The sequence below is a fragment of the Bos indicus x Bos taurus genome, chromosome 28, assembly GCF_003369695.1.
Source record: "Bos indicus x Bos taurus breed Angus x Brahman F1 hybrid chromosome 28, Bos_hybrid_MaternalHap_v2.0, whole genome shotgun sequence".
NCBI classification, from domain to species: domain Eukaryota; kingdom Metazoa; phylum Chordata; class Mammalia; order Artiodactyla; family Bovidae; genus Bos; species Bos indicus x Bos taurus.
The window spans coordinates 9460614-9479165 of record NC_040103.1 but is presented as its reverse complement, the minus strand read 5'-3'; the positions used below and the strand labels follow the sequence as shown (position 1 = coordinate 9479165).

The window sequence follows — 18552 nt, the reverse complement described above, 5'->3', positions numbered from 1 at the left end:
ATGAGGGGAAGCACCCCAGCCGGCACCCCAGATCAGCCCCCTTTTCCTCTTTTAACTCACCTTGGCATTGGCGGTATCAAAAATAGTTTCAATGAGTAAGATATCCACTCCACCATCCAGAAGCCCTTTGGCCTGCTCTTTGTATGCTTCAACAAGTTCATCAAATGCTGCAGAAAACAAACCACACCCAGGACATCAGTCATCAATATCCTTTGAAAGCCCAGGACACATCAAATTTAGGCCTGGTTCCAGGCGAACTACCTATTGCTGGTTTGTATGCACAATTGAAGGGCAACACCACATTTTATAAGAAACATGGCAGTGATGGAAGTTAAACCAGCAAACTAAACACAGACACTCCTAAACACTCTGCACACAGGCTCACCTCCCATATGTGAGCAGAGAACAAGCCACTGACTGGGTGGGGAGGGACATGATTTCTTGAGCCCTGGCTCTTACTTTAAGATCTTTAAAACAGATCTTTCCAGGGATGGTTTTAATCAATCAATTCAGGGAAGAGTGTGAGGAATAATTAGAGAAACGTGTCACACTGGTGTGGATTCATGACTGGTCGAGTCACATTCTCTCACGCCCTCTTGGGTAAAATGTGGTTCTACTGATTTTGCGCCTGTCCTCTGACACCAACTCTGTCAGAGAAGAAACCTGCCTGGTGTGCAATTTCAGTCTCAAACACAAAAGCGTACAATCACTCCTGGGTAAACTTTTTGTTAAAAATGTCTTATCTATTTCCATCTCAGAGGGTATCCCACTCGCCATTTTATCTCTCACCCAGGAAAGGAAAGATGCACATTATATTCAATAGAGTAGCCTACTTCATCTTACATAGTGCAAGAGAGGAAAGCTCTCCACTGCCACACTAAGACCAAAAGAAGCTCCGCCACATGTCCACCCAAAATGAGCAACTCCTAGTGGAAAAGTGTGTCTGGAACCAAAATCTACAAATCACGCTTGCCTGAACTTGTCTTTGACACAGAATTCATTACCACACACGGTATTACTATTTGGCTCTGACCGTTTAATTCTTTTTGTTTTTTTTCCAGTCTAATGCTTAAACTGACCTAGATTTCTAGCCTTCTCATAAAATTTCAATGCAAGTATGCTTACAGATGCTGGTATATAATGTTAGTCTATTTATAACTGCTCCCTGACAAATAAAGTGGAGTCTAGCAGGCTATTCTATAAACTGACCAAGGCCTAGTATCTATATTTGCTCAACTTCTCAGTTTAAAGTTTCATTTTGATTGGTTTTATTTCCACAGCTGATAAAGAAGCCCAAACACAACAACAGAAAGCAGACTCAAGATAAATAATACTAATCCAATGACTAATAACAGCTCACTTTTATTTAAATGTCTACCACATCCCAGGGACTGCTAAGCCCTTAAGTCACAACAACCCCTAAACAGAAGCTGGCACCGGCCCCATATTACAGATGTACAGATTACTGAAACACCGAGGTACTTGCCCAAGGTCAATGATTGTATATGATACTCACTGATGTTCCTGTAATCTGGTCTTTCCACAGATGGCGACACAGAGAGTGTCTTGTTAGTTGGACCCAGAGCTCCTGCCACATACCTCTTAATTCCTTTGGGAAAAGAAAAACAAGTGTGAAACCCCTAAATAGCTTGCCCTTTTTGTTGTGAGTCAATAGGCCATCAGATTTTCCCTAGAACATAGGAATACAATCTTTTGTCCATCACTCCGAAATTCAGAAAGCACAAAAGCCTCACTTCTTCCCTTAATTCAACAACAAAACTTGACCTCACCTCAACTACAAGAGGCTATTTATAGTTTTTACTCACTTAGTAGACAATTCATAGATTTTACTGCAAATAGATATTTGATTATGAGGGCCGTCCTGGACCCCACTGGGGAAATTATGAGACATGAAGTATGTGCACATGTGACCTCCAAGCCAATGCAAAAAACCTGAATTCTCATATCTGGCTTCAAAGAGTTTCAGTTAGTAATCCTTTTCTCTCAACCACAGCCATGTGAAAGTGAAAGTCATTCAGTCACGTCCAACTCTGCAATCCCATGGACTGTAGCCTCCCAGGTTCTTCTCTCTGTGGAACTCTCCAGGCAAGAATACTGGAGTGGGTTGCCATTTCCTTCTCCAGGGAATCTTCCCAACCAAGGGATCGATCCCAGGTCTCCCGCATTGTAGGCAGATTCTTTACCATCTGAGTTACCATGGAAGCATCACCACAGCTATGCTTGGACAAATTCTCTCTTCCTACCCTTAAGAAACTTTGCAGGTCATGAACATAGGTTCTGCAAAATTTCCTCACAGCAGCACTGATCTTGAAACGCTCCCCACTGCTGTATTGCAGGGCCTTTGCAGGGGGAAAATATTAAATCACAATGAGTAATTACAAAGCCTGAAATTAAAGTATGAAGGAGATCCAATCTTATTTTAATAGCTCTTTAAGAACTCCTGAATAATCTTTCCTTTAGGCTAGAGTCCTGGTGCTCCTAAGAGCCTGACATGTTGTGTTCATTTACATATCATAACAGAAGCAGGGGGCACACTGCTCATCACTTGTGTTGATTTTAACTAAATGGTTATGTTTTACCATTTACCAACCAATCGATAACCCAGCCTTTAGCAGGTTACAATACTCTTTATCCACCCCCTCCACCCCCCTGCCAAGCTGGACAATAATGTTGGTATAAGAAAAACACTCATCTTTCCCTGCTTTGGCTGACTGAATATCCTCTGCCCTGTGATTCTATTGGGGCAACAGTCTATGCCCTTCCATATTTAACATTATCTCTCAGAAACAGAGTTCCTATAAATTGCTTCAGTCTTCATTAGTATGCTGTGTCTAACTTCCTAACAATTTTGCTTTACATCTTTCCTGTTGGCAATAATTTCACATTTCCAAATCTTAAGGGGTTCCATATATTTCTTCTATCCCTTTCCCGCCCTCAAAGCCTCCCCTCCAGCTGGTGCCCAAGTGTTCTTATGGCAGCCAGCCAGGAGGTGAGTTATTTTGGGGAGCCATTTTTCAAATCCCAGCAAGACTGACTCTACTGTGCTACACAACAGCGCCTTCAAAGACATTAGTGGCATGAAGTGGAAAACACTCCAAAGACCATCTCTCTTTACCTAGGTAAGGTAAACCTCAAGGATGAGGGTAGCTTAAAAGGGATAAGATCAAATATCTTAATGATCACCACTATGACCACAGCAGTCAGTTGCGCCTCAGTAACCTGAAGATGTGCTTCTGAAGGTGGAGAGATCATCTTAGCTGTAAACGCATGGGGAATCCATGGTACCAGCTATAAAATTAAGACATAACATCGAATAAACACAGAGCAGGAGACCGACCGATGGAGATGGGGTCAATTCAGAGAGACGTTGAATGCTTGATTATGAAACTGCAGAGAAGTAACCTACAAACAAGTACATGATGGCATCTGCAGTGTTGCTGTAGGCCAGCTGTCACGGAAGGAAAAAGGGCAATAAGCACAGATTATTACAGCTAAGAATGTCAAAGGAAGCAGCTTTGGTTTTTTGTTTTGATTTTTAAAGCAAAAAAAAAAAAAAGGAGAACAAGGTTCCTTACCTGTCTGGAGAGAGATGTCCTCGGCTGCTTTTCTGGCCACTCCCGCAGAGCACATGTTCATCCGGTAGGCCTAATATATCAATGGCAAGGGTTAGTTTGTCTTTTTTCTTCCATAAAATAAGTAAGGAATTCATGACCTTCTAAAACTCAATTTTATGCAATAAGAAAATGCAGAGTGAATTAATTTGAGGTCTGAATAAAATCTTAGCCAATAAGGCCTACCAGCTGCCCCAGAAATGAAGGCAACAGGAAGGGCAAGTCTTTGGGAACTACTTTTACGTTCCTCCCCAAAACCATGAGCTAGCTGGCAATCTCTGGACATCTGGCACATCAGAATAAGCTGATGTCACGAAATATGCTGAGAAAAAAAACAGTAATGGGAAAACCACAGGCTTCAGAGATAGGACACCTGGGTTCCAGAACCAGCTCTGTCACCACCTGCCTAGGCAGTTCCCTCAGCAACTCCCTCAGGCCCTGGTTTCTTTCACCATACAATGGTTAGAGACAGTGGGTCTGAACTTTTTGTAGATTATTAACCTCTAGAGGATCTGGAGAAGGGCCATGAACCCTCTCCTTATGACTAAAAGGCAAGCATACACAAAGGTCCAAAGCAGTGCCCACAAGTTCTATTGAAACAGTCAAGCCCATTCATTTACGTGCTATTACTGCTCTCGCACTATAATGCCAGTGTTGAGCAGTTGCAACAGAGACTGTATGTGCCAACGAAGCTTAAAATATTTACTGCCTGGCCTTTTAAAGAAAAAGTTTGCCAATCCTGCCCCAAAATAACACAAAAGCAATTTGACACAATTTCATTTTCCCTTGATAACCCCAAAGGCAAGTGATTTCACAAAGCCCCAATACTGAGGGAAATCAGTGTCAGGGCACTCAGGACTACATGCCTGAACACAGAGGCAAGTCTGGGAAAAACTCTACCCAGAAATAGGAATCTCAGCCTCTGCCACCTATTTTCATCAGGTTTACAAAAACTGAATATGGAAGCATTGTGTTGATTAAAAAGAAACCAGATCCTTTACCCCACACCCACTAAGATGCCTGCTAAGAGGACAAAACAAAAACAAATCCAGGGCTTCCCTGGTGCTCAGTGGTAAAGAATCCAAGGCAACGGCACCCCACTTCAGTACTCTTGCCTGGAAAATCCCATGGACAGAGGAGCCTGGTAGGCTGCAGTCCATGGGGTCGCTAAGAGTTGGACACGACTGAGCGACTTCACTTTCACTTTTCACTTTCATGCACTGGAGAAGGAAATGGCAACCCACTCCAGTGTTCTTGCCCGAAGAATCCCAGGGATGGGGGAGCCTGGTGGGCTGCCGTCTATGGGGTCGCACAGAGTCGAACACAACTGAAGTGACTTAGCAGCAGCAGCAGCCAATGCAGGAGACATGGGCTTGATCCTCTAACCAGGAAGATATCACATGTCTCAGAGCAACTAAGCCCGTGTACCACAACTATTAATTCTGTGCTCTAGAGCCCAGGAGCTGCAACTACTGAAGCCCGCACTTGTCCTGTGGTCTGCAACAGAAGTCACCGCAATGAGAAGCCTGAGCACCACAACTGGAGAGCAGACCTCCTCCTCGCTACAACTAGAGAAAAGCCTGCACAGCAACGAAGACCCAGCACAGCCAAAAATAAACAAATAGAATTATTAAAAAAAAAAAAAAGAAACAGGACAAATGCTGGCAAAGATGTGGAAAAACTGGAACCCTTGTATGCTGTTGGTGGGTTTATAAAATGATGCAGGTACTGCAGAAAATAGTGTGGTAGTTTTGCAAAAAATTAAACAGAATTACTGTATAGCTCAGCAACTCTACTTCTGGGTATACATTCAAAAGATATGCGAGCACAGATGCAAAACAGATTATCTGTACACTGTGCTCAGAGTAACACTGTCCACAACAGCCAAAAGGCAGAACCAACCTAAGTATCCAATAGTGGATGAATGAATAAACACAATATGGTATATCCATACAATGGAATACTATTCAACTTTGAAAAAGGAAGGATATTCCAATGCATGCTACAGCATGAGTGAACCTTAGGGGACATTAAGTGAAATAAGCCAGTCACAAAAGGACAAATACTGATAATCCACTTACATGAGGCAGCTAGGAACTAAATTCACAAAGACAGACAGCAGAATGGTGGTTTCTAAGGGCTGGGGGAAGGGAAAATTGGGAATTATTGTTTAATGGGTATAGAGTTTACTGTTTTACAAGATGAAGCGTTCCATGGATAGATGGTGGTAATGGTGGCACAGCAAACAATGTGAATATATGTAATGCCATTGAACTGCACGCTTAAACATGGTTAAAATGGTGAATTTTATGTTACATGTATTTTGCCACCATTTTTTTAAAAAGGGAAACCAGATCTGTCACTCAATTTAAAAAGGCTTCACAAAACTGCACACATGGCCAACCATTATGCTTTTATTCAATTACTGCATAATAAGCATCATTTTTATTTGATTATCACTTGTCCACAAAAGAAACCAGCTGGAAAATGACTGGGCTGTTATGGTTACAAGCCGAAGAGATTCCAACCATTTCCTCTGTCTGACCACAAACAACAGATAACTAGATATTAGCTTGACCCTGCAGGTTTGGCTGGTTTTCTCACTAGCAACTACCAATAGTAAATGCTCATGACTATCTCAGATACAAGCAAAAATGAAATCCTTACCAAGTGTTCCAGGCCATAGTCAGCTTGGGCAATAGAAGTGCTGCTGAAAGTATTTGTTTCAATGATATCTGCCCCAGCTAGGAGGTACTCCTGCAACAAGAGAAAGTCATGTCAATGCTATGAGTCACAGAATCCCTGCCTCCTAATAGTAAATTTGCCTTTTCCTCACCATCTTCACCAAATACCTTTTGACTACTTACTAAGTGCAAGGCACTGCAGTACATACAGGACAGAGACACAAAAGGATATAGGGATTTCATAAAAAGGCATGTGGTATAAATAAAACAGAACTTGAAGTCAGACAAAGTTCAAATGTGGTGTGAACTGAGTCGAGTTCCTTAAACTCTGAGCCTCAGTTTCATTTGAAAGTAGTATAACCCTGCTTCACCGGTGACCAGATGATAGCACAGATCACACATCAAGCTTCTGGCACATGATGGCCCTCAACAAATATTCCGTCTGTTCCTCTGCCATGTCCCAGCTTCGGCACAGCTAGGATTCTGTTGAGAAGGGCCCTCTCGCTGCAATCTCAATTCTGACCACAGCTGCTTCAGCCCACAGGTCCTGGCCCCTGCGAGCCAGATCAGAACCCTCACTAAACCCCGAGGACCTTGGTGCCCTCCTGTTCTCCCTGTTTGAAATCTTTCTTCCTTGTTTCACTCTGTTTCAATCTGATAAACACTCTGGTGAATTTTCCAACACTGAGTAAACTCCTGATTTTCCAACACTGAGTAAACGTAACCCCACATAAGCAGATAAGACACTGTTTGCAGAAATATTTGGAAATAAAATCCAAGATTTACACACTTTTAAGTCACAAACAGCCTAAATACTCACCAATAGGGAAACGGCTAAATAAACTATAATATGTCCATTTTATTACATGTTATGTGGCAGCTAAAAAACACCATGTGTGGGGAGTTCCCTGGTGGTCCAGTGGTTAAGACTCTGTTTTCACTGCAGGGGATATGGGTTTGATCCCTGGTCAGGGAACTAAGATTCTGCATGCAACAAGCAGCCAAAAAATAGGTAAAACAACAACAACAACAACACTGTGTATAAATATCTACGAATATGGAAACATCTCCAAAAATACTATTCAGTAGAAAAACAAAATTAATATGACACCATATAAATTTAAAATATACACACATACAAATAATATTGAGTTTTCTAGTATACACAAACATATACACTTATGCATAAATGCATAACAAATGATTTGGAAAGACATACACCAACTAGTGTAAGTGGTTATCTCTGGGGGAAAAAAATAGAAATTTGGAGTATTGGTTAAAAGGGAATTTATTCTTAACTATGAGTTCTGTTTTATCAGAACAAATTAAAATTTAGCTTTTCAAAAAAGAGAAAGAAAAACTGAAAACAACCTTAAGGCCTAGGAATAAGGTTAAATTAAGCAAACGGTGATATATGTACAGAATAAATTTGTACAAAGTTATTAAAACCATGTCTCAGAATATTTAATACTCATGGTATTAAAAAATGCAAATTATAAAATAGTATGGAGTAATAATAATCCCAATTTAATTTTAAAAACCCAAATACAGAAAACTAGTCTGAAATATAAATTAAAATATGTGAATGGCAAGTATGTCTTGGTACTGAATTTACAGTCCATGGGGTCACAGAGCTGGACATGACTGAGTAACTGGGCATAAACACACATACTGATATTACAGGTGGTTTTTATTTTCTTTTATGTTTTTCTATCAAGCTAGACATTTTATTTTTGTAACAATGAACACATATTATCTCTATAAATAGGCAGAGAGTATTTCTAAATTCCCAGTTATTTTCTCCAATTCTCCATAGGTTTAAAATTTTCCATAATATGAAGTTTATAAGGTGTTTTTTCTAGCTCTTCACCTTTTCTCTCCACCTTCTTTCCTGGAATAATATCCCACTCATGGACTTGGGATATGACACCCCAAGATTCCAAGCCTATTCTCACCAATTAAAACACGTGTGAGTGCTATATTAAAAATGGATACGCAACAAGGACCTACTGTGTAGCACAGGGACCTCTGCTCGATCTCATGTGCAGCCAGGACGGGAGGGGAGTTGAGGGAGAATGGAGACACATACATGTATGGCTGAGTCACTCTGCTGTGCACCTTCAACTATTACAACATTGTTAGTTAGCTATGCTCCAATATAAAATTAAAAGTTTAAGCAAAAAAGCATGGATGGATGTGGGCAAGCTACTTAATTACGCTGCTCCTCAGGTTTCTTCTGTAAAAGCTGTCAAGATTAAAGGAGGCCATTAATGACAACACAGCCAGAGTCTACCTACAGGTGTTTTAAAATATCAGTTCCTGTAGGTCTCAGCCTAACAACAGCAAATGAGCTAGGAAATGCATGAGGCATTCACCTGGGGCCTTACCCCCAGTGCTGAGCCAGGGCGGAGCCAAGGCCACGGCCTGACTGGCCCTAGCGATTCTTATCACAGTTGCAAGACTCACCTCAGCAATTACTATCAGGGAACTTTTGAAAAAACAAAAAGGTCCTACTATCCACAGGTCCTGAAGGGTGCAGGCATGCTCAGGCCACACAGTGAGGTAGCTGGGGGTTGGAGGGAAATAACTGAGAGAACCAGGGTTCTGTCTTCATTGGGATCAAGGTAGATGCTTAGAATATTGTGGGTTCACTCTTTACTGAAGAACTTAAAACCTAACAGTAGGAATTAGGGTTCGGGAAGGAAAAGGCAGGGTCACTCATTTAGGTTACCCAGGCCTTTCTCCAAGAGGAACTTCATGGCGGGGGAAGCCTGGTTGCTAGTCGGTCAGTCAGCAGCCGTTTCATACAGCTGGCAGGGTGTTTACAGACAAGGACGCCTTTGAAATGGATGCCTCCCCAACCAGAAGCTGAAAGGCACCTACATTCTTAGTGTCAGAGACTTGCATTTTGTATAGAGCCTGGACACCATTAAAATTAAGGATCAGCGGATCAGCTCTATGGTCAGTAATACTACTAGAAATAACTAAGTGTGAAAAGACCTAGTCTTTTTTCCTTCCTCATCCATGAACACGATATGGTCTCTACATCCAGAGAACTCCAGCGAATCAATATCCCTCACAAATGGGACAGCCAGATACACCTTATTGTATTTACTGCCATTTTGATTCATGTCCCTATCCTGAGAAATTTGCTATTCTTTCTAGTTGTCTATCTAACACAGAAGACAAAGATTCACTCTCTTGAAAAACATTTACTGACTTACTTTGTGCAAGATACTGTTCTAAGCAGTTGGAATTCAGTAGTGAAAAATAGGCATAAATTAGTGCCCTCAGGAAGCTAATGGTTGGGGAAGGGTGGCGATTTCACCAATTGCATGATAAGAACTGATGTTTGTATCCATATTGGGCTTCCCTGGTGGCTCAATGTAAAGAATTCTCCTGCAATGCAGGGGATACAGGAGACACAGGTTCAATCCCTGGATCGGGGAGATCCCTGGAGATAGAAATGGCAACCCATTCCGGTATTCTTGCCTGGACAATCCCACGGACAGAGGAGCCTGGCATGCTGCAGTCCATGGGGCTTCAAAAAGTTGGACATGACTGAGTATGCATGCATAATAATTGTAACTGTATCAAGCAATTCATACCCATGATGGCATTCCCAATATACAATGTACTGGAATTTTATAATGCAATTTGACTACATATTAGAAGGCCTAGCAGAAAAACTTGTAGAATCAACCTCTTCAAGAACCAATTTTAAATCTTCTAGTACTGACAATTTCTATTACAACAAAGGAAAGGTATTCCTAGTTTTTCTTGAAATGAAAACTATTCTGCATCTTATCTAGAACAAAGTCTTGACCAGCCAAGGGAAGGTTCCTTCCAGTCTCAATGAATCATTTAATCATTCATTCGTTTAAGTGATTTCCTTAAGAAGAGTCTGAAAGGCACCAAAAACAAAAATAAACAAGTGGGACTACATCAAACTAAAAAGCATCTACACAGCAAAAGAAACAAGCAATAAAATGAAAAGGCAATCTACTGAATTGGAGAAAATATTTGCAAATCATGTATCTGATATGGATATCCAAAATGAAGAATTCATACAATTCAGTAACTAACAAAAAAATACAAACAAACCAATTCAAAAAAAAATGGGCAGAATACAGGACTTCCCTGGCAGTCCAGTGGTTAAAGACTCTACACTTCCACTGCAGGGGGTATAGTTGGATCCCTGGTCAGGGAACTAAGATTCTATATGCAGCATGGCATGGCCAAAAAGGAAAAAATGAGCAGGAGACTGCAACAGACATTTTTCCAAGGAAGACATACAGATGGCCAACAGGTTCATGAAAAGACAGTCAACATCACTAACTGCAAATCAAAATCACAATGAGATATCAGAGCTCACCTATCAGAATGGCTTTTATCAAAAAGACAAGAAATAACAAGTGTTGGTAAAGAGATACAGAAAAGGGAGCTCTTGCGGGAATGTAAAGTTTGCACAACCTCAATGGAAAATAGAATGGCGACTCCTCAAAAAATTAAAAATAGAACTACTATATGACCCAGCAATTTTATTTCTGGGTATTATCCAAATAAAACAAAACCACTAACTCAAAAAGATAGAAGATACTTAGTTGATCCTGCCAGTAGCATGCTTGTTTCAAATATTAAGCCATGCATGTCTAAGAACATACGGTAAGGACAGTGAAACTGTGAATGGTTCACAGAATCAATGACGGTTCCTTCGGTTGCTTGCTTCTCTCAGAAAGCCCAGAGATAAGCCCATGCGCTTATAGGTACCTTATCTTTGACAAAGGAGGAAAGAATATACAATGGAGAAAAGATAGTCTCTTTAATAAGCGGTGCTGGGAAAACTGGACAGCTAGGTGTAAAAGAATGAAATTAGAACACTTCCTAACAACACATAAAAATAAGCTCAAAATGGATTAAGAACTTAAATGTAAGACCAGAAACTATAAAACTCTTAGAAGAAAACACAGATAGAACACTCTTTGATACAAATCACAGCAAGATCCTCTATAACCCACCTTCTAGAGTAAAATAAGAACAAAGATAAACAAATTGGACCTAATTAAACTTAAAAGTTTTCTGCACAGCAAAGGAAACCATAAACAAGATGAAAAGACAACCCTCAGAATGGGAGAAAATAATTGCAAATAAAGCAACTGAGAAAGGATTAACCTCTAAAATATACAAGCAGCTCATGCAGCTCAATATCAGAAAAACAACCCAACCAAAAAATGAGCAGAAGACGTGATAGACATTGCTCCAAAGAAGACATACAGATGGCTAATAAGCACATGAAAAAAATGCTCAACACCGTTTACTATTAGAAAAATGCAACCAAACGTACAATGAGGTATCACCTCCCAACAGTCAAAATGGCCATTATCAAAAATCAACAAACAGCAAATGCTGGAAAGGAGTGGAGCAAAGGGAACCCTCTTGCACAGTTAGTGCAAATATAAATTGATGCGGTCACTATGGAGATTCCTTAAAAAACTAGGAATAAAACTACACATGACCCAGCAATCCCACTACTGGACATATACCCTGAGAAAACCACAATTCTAAAAGACACACATATCCCAGTGTTCACTGCAGCATGTTCACCATTTACAATAGCCAGGACATGGAAGTAACCCAGATGTCTAGTGAGAGATGAATGGATAAAGAAGATGTGGTACACATATACAATGGAATATTATTCAGCCATAAAAAGGAATAAATTTGAGTCCATTCTAGTGAGGCAGATGAACCTAGAGTCTGTCACACAGAGTGAAGTAAGTCAGAAAGAGAAAAACAAATATCATATATTAACCCATATATATGGAATCTAAAACAGTGGTACTGATGAATCTCTTTGCTGGGCAGGAACAGAGATGGAGGCACAGAGGACAGACTTGTGGGACCCAGCAGGAGGAGGGGGAGGATGAACTGAAAGAGCAGCACTGAAACATACACATTACCACGTGTGAAATAGCCGGGGGGAATCTGCTGTCCGGCACAGGCAGCTCAGCCCAGTGCTCTATGACAGCTTAGAGGGGTGGGAGGTAGGAGGCAGGCTGAAGGAGGAGGGGACATAAGCACACCTACGGCTGATTCATGTTGATGTATGGCAGAAACCAACACAATACTGTAAAGCAATTAACCTCCAGTTAAATAAATTTTTTAAAAAAAGATGTACCCATGTTCACTGTAGCATTATTTACAGTTGTCAACATATGGAGACAATCTAAGTGTCTACTGACAGATGAATGAAAAAAGGAAATGTCATATGTATATGTAATGGAATATAACTGAGCTATAAAAAAGAAGAAAGGTAGTTGCCAGAAGTTGGGGAGTGGACAGTGGGGGAAACGGATGAAGGGGGCCAAAAGGTACAGGCTTCTAGTTATAAAGTAAGTCACGAGGATGAATGCACAGCATGAAGACTGCAGTTACTACCACTACAAGTTGCTAAGAAGGTAGATCTTAAAAATCTTCATTACAAGAAAAATACTGTAACTATGTATGGTAACAGATATTACCTAGACTTACTGTGGTGACCATTTTGTAACATATACTAACATCTAATCATTACTCACTGGAAAAGACCCTGATGCTGGGAAAGACTGAAAGCAGGAGGAGAAGGGGACGACAGAGGATGAGATGGTTGGATGGCATCACCAACTCTATGGACATGAGTCTAAGCAAGCTCTAGGAGTTGGTGATAGAGAAGCCTGGCATGCTGCCGTCCATGGGGTTGCCAAGATGACTGAGCAGCCAAACTGAACTGAAACCTGCTTTCTGAATAAGCCACCTCTTTCTGAATAAATCACCCCTTTCTCTGTCTCCCCCAGAGCACTTAGCACAGTGGTCTGCCCTCAGGACACCAAAGGACTTGCAGAATGATAGATAAAAATATAAGAACTCAAGGAAGCTTTACCTTATGGATTTGGTAAATGACATTGGGCTGAGTTATACTTAAAATGTCATTGTTGCCTTTCAGGGGCCTGGCATGATCTTTAAATTCTTGTCCTCGGAAGTCTTCTTCACTCAGCTTGTGCCGCTGGATCATGGTCCCCATCCCTCCATCAAGCACCATAATCCTCTCCTGCAGGATAGCTTCAATCTCATCTTGCAGGGTCTTCTTCATCCCTGCTTTAAAGAAAGTGAAAATGTGAGTTTCCAAAATGAAAGGGGAAAAATAGGTGTGGAGAGAGATTGCAGACTAAATTAAAATAATTCACAACAGGGAGTAAATGGGGCTCATAGATATATTCTCTCAATCCTGCAGACTTTGAAAAAGGCTGCCCCAAAATGTTTTCATTAAGTTACAACAATGCTTAATGAAACAAGAGGTTGTACACAGCACAGAATCACTGGTATAGCACTACATCAAGGTTAACGTAGGCTGTAGTTATTCCTGTTTCAAAGATGAGCACAACAGACAGCAGAGAGCCAACTGCTACAAGCCCAGGCCAGCTGCTGGAGGTCTGCAGGCCTCCCTCCCCGTTGGCTCTGTGCATGTGCCCAGAATAAGACATAAGATTTGGTTTGATAACCGAAAGCCATCAATAATTCCAAACTGCCATTTAGACTGTTAAGTCTGACAGTCTCTTCCACTACCACCAGAACTCATGACAGGCTACCCAGTCTTGAAAAGCCCTAATGCATACTCCTTCCAATCCTATTTTCTGGTCTCCAAGAACTACTGGAAAGCCACAAAACCATGCTGATTGGAATCCTCGCAATTCCTAACTTTGAGCCTCTTCTTTGGTTCACCTTTTCTCAGCTCCCTCAACAATACTTCTCATACCTGCTGTCCCAGACCTCTGCTTGCCTTTAGCACAAAATCCTTCTCATCCTTTTAACTCAGAGGTGATTTCACCTAATCCTGTACAAGAGTCTTCTTTGGGGAGCTCCCCAAATTCACCCCCCCCACACACACCACAAAATCCTCTTGTAGCTTGGTTCCCTCTGCACCTAAAGAAGAACATGTGATCACTTCCACCCACACCTCCCACTGTCCTTCCCGTTTACCCCTTCCCACCTCCAGCAATTCTACCTCAACCTATCTTCATGCTGTGGCTTCTTCCTCCACCACACTACTGAAATCACTCCCTAAAGTCACACATGGTCTTCTAATTATCAAAAACAATGGGCTCCAATCTCAGACTCAGATTCCAAGCTGTCCACTTGTTACAGCCTGCCCCTCAATCTACTGTCCAAAACCAAACTTGCCACATTCCCTGTCTGATTTCTCTATTTTTCTGAATGCATCACCCTTTGCAGAAAACTGACCTGACAACCTCAGTGTTACGTGACTCCTCATTCTCCTTGATAATCATATCTACTCAGATCTCAAGCCCTATAGCTCTGGCATCCAAAATGCCATCCATATTGGGCCCACCTTCCATCCCAGTGCCAACCCGTTCCTCAAGTCATTACCACACATTCAGCCATCATAGGTCCTCTGTGAGCTTCAGTTTGCATCCATGAAAACTAAGAAAGACAATGCCTGCTCACCCCAACTTCACGGAATTGTCTTATGGGTTAAAGGAAATCAGATACAAAGATGCTTTGTTAAAAAAAAAAAAAAATCAAGTGTCATACAAACTGTCATCTCAACCACCGGGGTGACTATACCTGGTCACCCTATGTTCCAATCCATCCTATGCACCAGATTCATCTTCCTAAAAAGCATGTTTAAACCAGTTGCTTCCAATGCTTCAACAATGCTTCCAATGCTTCCAACCTTCAACAATTCCCTACTGCCTACCAAACTTACTACAAGTTATTCAAAACAAACTACAATGACACCCACTGCTCTAGTCAACATGTACTTCTGTGCTCCCTGAGAGGGGAGAAATGCTGGAGTAAAATGCAGCTGGCTCTAAGCTCTTTGAGCCGCTTGGAGAAAGACTGGGATTAGGCCAACTCATCTGTATCCCTAGCAATACCAAGGACAGTATCCAGACAGTTCAGTAAGTATTTCCTAAACCAACACAGCAAAACAGTGAGGAAAGATGACAAGAGAAGGTATTTAAACCCCAAACCAGTAATGTATGAATATTTGTAAACTGGCAGTGGTGCAAATGTAAAACCCAGACCTTACTGTCCAGAGTCTTAGGTACTCTATAAAGAAACGGGATGGATGGTGGCTATACAGCTATTGTGACTGAACGATTCCTTAATAGGCTTCAGAAAGGTTGTGCCAGCAACCTGTAAATTGGTGGGTATCTGGTTTCTTTCTCAAAGGGCATTATGTTTATTTCAGGGTTTACTATTCCTTTCAAAAACTGGCTAATTTTGTTTATTGAGCTAATAGGGGTAAGAAAACTGAAAAAGGAACAAAGTTAAGATCCAAAAATCCGAGCAGTAGTACTTCAAGCACCAAAGGAAAAAAAATCACTTCCTGAAAGTGTGAAGAAAAGGCAGGGCTTACTGAGACATATATAACAGAAAGACTGGTAGGCAACCGGGCAGTGGTTTGGTCATTTCCAATTAATGTCAACAAAGGCAATTCAGGGGTGGCATTAATTTAGACACCCCATGATGTGGCTCTCCTTCAGCTAAGAAACACTCAGAATTTGATATGATTAAGCTAATGGGGATAGGATGAAAAAAGCCAAGAAATCTGGGTTTTAGTCCCAGCTCTCAAAAGTAGCTATGGGGTTTTGGACAGGCTGTGTTTTGCCTTATCACAGGACATGTGACAACAGAACGAGATGATGCATTTGAAGGCATATTCCAGATGCTAACGACTGGAACTCTCATATCATAAAAGTCATGAGACATATAACCTTGGCATAATCACCCCATAATGTTAGCAACTCCTATTATTTCATTATTATTGCATAGCTAATAAAAAGTAGAGCTAGGATTGAAACTCTAAAGGTTGCTTTCTATACTCTACAAGTCCAGTGGGTTAAGAAAAAGGATCACAGAAGCCTGAAGCTCTCAGTTCTGTTCAAGTTGGGGCAGGAGGCAGGAATAGCATGTTTACAGATTTAGAGATGAACTTGAATGCGGCAGAGCAAACACAATAATCAGCAAAAATATCTACATGGAGATCCTTTCAGATGGGGAATAAAAAGAAAGATTAAAAACTTTAACCTATATGCTCAATTGAATTCCTTTCTTTTTCAAAGAATGTAGCTGCAACTCTTCCTAAAATGAGGGCATGTGTGATGAATCACCCAGTGGGTAGGAACAGGGTGTGTGGGCGTGGTGAAGGGGCGCTGGAGGAGGGAGTAGCTCATGCGTGCCTGCATGCAATCAAAGGTTTTTCCCCAAACTTTAAACATTTTATTTTGTAATGGTGTATAGCCAATTAACAATGTTGTGGTAGTTTCAGGAGAACAGCAAAGGGACTCCCCCATACATATACATGTGAGCATTCTCCCCCAAACCTCCCTCCCCTGGAACATAACACTGAGCAGAGTTCCATCTGCTATACAATAGTCCCTGTTGGCTATCCAAGGTATTCAAGGGACTTCCCTGGTAGTCCTATGGTTAAGACTTCGCCTTCCAACAAAGGAGGCACAGGTTTGACCCCTGGTTGGGGAGCTAGTGGAGGTGATGGAATTCCAGTTGAGCTATTCTAAATCCTGAAAGATGATGCTGTGAAAGTGCTGTACTCAATATGCCAGCAAATTTGGAAAACTCAGCAGTTGCCACAGGACTGGAAAAGGTCAGTTTTCATTCCAATCCCAAAAAAAGGCAATGCCAAAGAATGCTCAAACGACCGCACAATTGTACTCATCTCACATGCTAGTAAAGTAATGCTCAAAATTCTCCAAGCCAGGCTTCAGTAATACGTGAACCGTGAACTTCCTGATGTTCAAGCTGGTTTTAGAAAAGGCAGAGGAACCAGAGATCAAATTGCTAACATCCGCTGGATCATGGAAAAAGCAAAAGAGTTCCAGAAAAACATCTATTTCTGCTTTATTGACTATGCCAAAGCCTTTGACTGTGTGGATCACAATAAACTGTGGAAAATTCTGAAAGAGATGGGAATACCAGACCACTGGACCTGCCTCTTGAGAAATCTGTATGCAGGTCAGGAAGCAAGAGTTAGAACTGGACATGGAACAACAGACTGGTTCCAAATAGGAAAAGGAGTATGTCAAGGCTGTATATTGTCATCCTGCTTATTTAACTTCTATGCAGAGTACATCATGAGAAACGCTGGACTGGAAGAAGCACAAGCTGGAATCAAGATTGCCGTGAGAAATATCAATAACCTCAGATATGCAGATGACACCACCCTTATAGCAGAAAGTGAAGAGGAACTAAAAAGCCTCTTGATGAAGGTGAAAGTGGAGAGTGAAAAAGTTGGCTTAAAGCTCAACATTCAGAAAACAAAGATCATGGCATCCAGTCCCATCACTTCATGGCAAATAGATGGGGAAACAGTGGAAACAGTGTCAGACTTCATTTTTCTGGGCTCCAAAATCACTGCAGATGGTGACTGCAGCCATGAAATTAAAAGATGCTTACTCCTTGGAAGGAAAGTTATGACCAACCTAGATAGCATATTGAAAAGCAGAGACATTACTTTGCCAACAAAGGTCCGTCTAGTCAAGGCTATGGTTTTTCCAGTGCTCATGTATGGATGTGAGAGTTGGACTGTAAAGAAGGCTGAGCGCTGAAGAATTGATGCTTTTGAACTGTAGTGTTGCAGAAGACTCCTGAGAGTTCCTTGGACTGCAAGGAGATCCAACCAGTCCATTCTGAAGGAGATCAGCCCTGGGATTTCTTTGGAAGGAATGATGCTAAAGCTGAAACTCCAGTACTTTGGCCACCTCATGCGAAGAGTTGACTCATTGGAAAAGACTCTGATGCTGGGAGGGATTGGGGGCAGGAGGAGAAGGGGACGACAGGATGAGATGGCTGGATGGCATCACTGACTCGATGGACGTGAGTCTGAGTGAACTTCAGGAGTTGGTGATGGACAGGGAGGCCTGGCGTGCTGCGATTCATGGGGTCCCAAAGAGCTGGACACGACTGAGACTGAACTGAACTGAACTGAACTGGGGAGCTAAGATCCCATGTGCCTCAGAGCCAAGAAAACAAAACATAAAATAGAAACAATGCTGTAACAAATTCAATAAAGACTTTAATAATGGTCCACATCAAAAAAAGTGCCCACTCTTGCCACTATTATTCAACATAGTTTTGGAAAACAGAGCCATGGCAGAGAATAAAAAGAAATAAAAGGAATCCAGAAGAAAAATAAGAGGTAAAACCCTCACTGT

General features: G+C 41.4%; 1 protein-coding gene across 2 annotated transcripts in view; it reads right to left on the bottom strand.

Moving 5' to 3' along the window:
• The window catches only part of MTR (5-methyltetrahydrofolate-homocysteine methyltransferase), a 131795-nt gene that overhangs the window by 102760 nt on the left and 10483 nt on the right, over nt 1–18552 (bottom strand). The window contains exons 2-6 of one of the 2 annotated variants that reach the window (XM_027531013.1): nt 13236–13450; nt 6300–6389; nt 3597–3666; nt 1517–1609; nt 61–167 (exon numbers count right to left, since the gene is read on the bottom strand). In XM_027531013.1, coding sequence (XP_027386814.1) covers nt 61–167; nt 1517–1609; nt 3597–3666; nt 6300–6389; nt 13236–13450 — 575 coding nt within the window. The remainder of the gene's footprint in view (nt 1–60; nt 168–1516; nt 1610–3596; nt 3667–6299; nt 6390–13235; nt 13451–18552) is intronic. The other variant, XM_027531014.1, reaches the window with a different exon arrangement.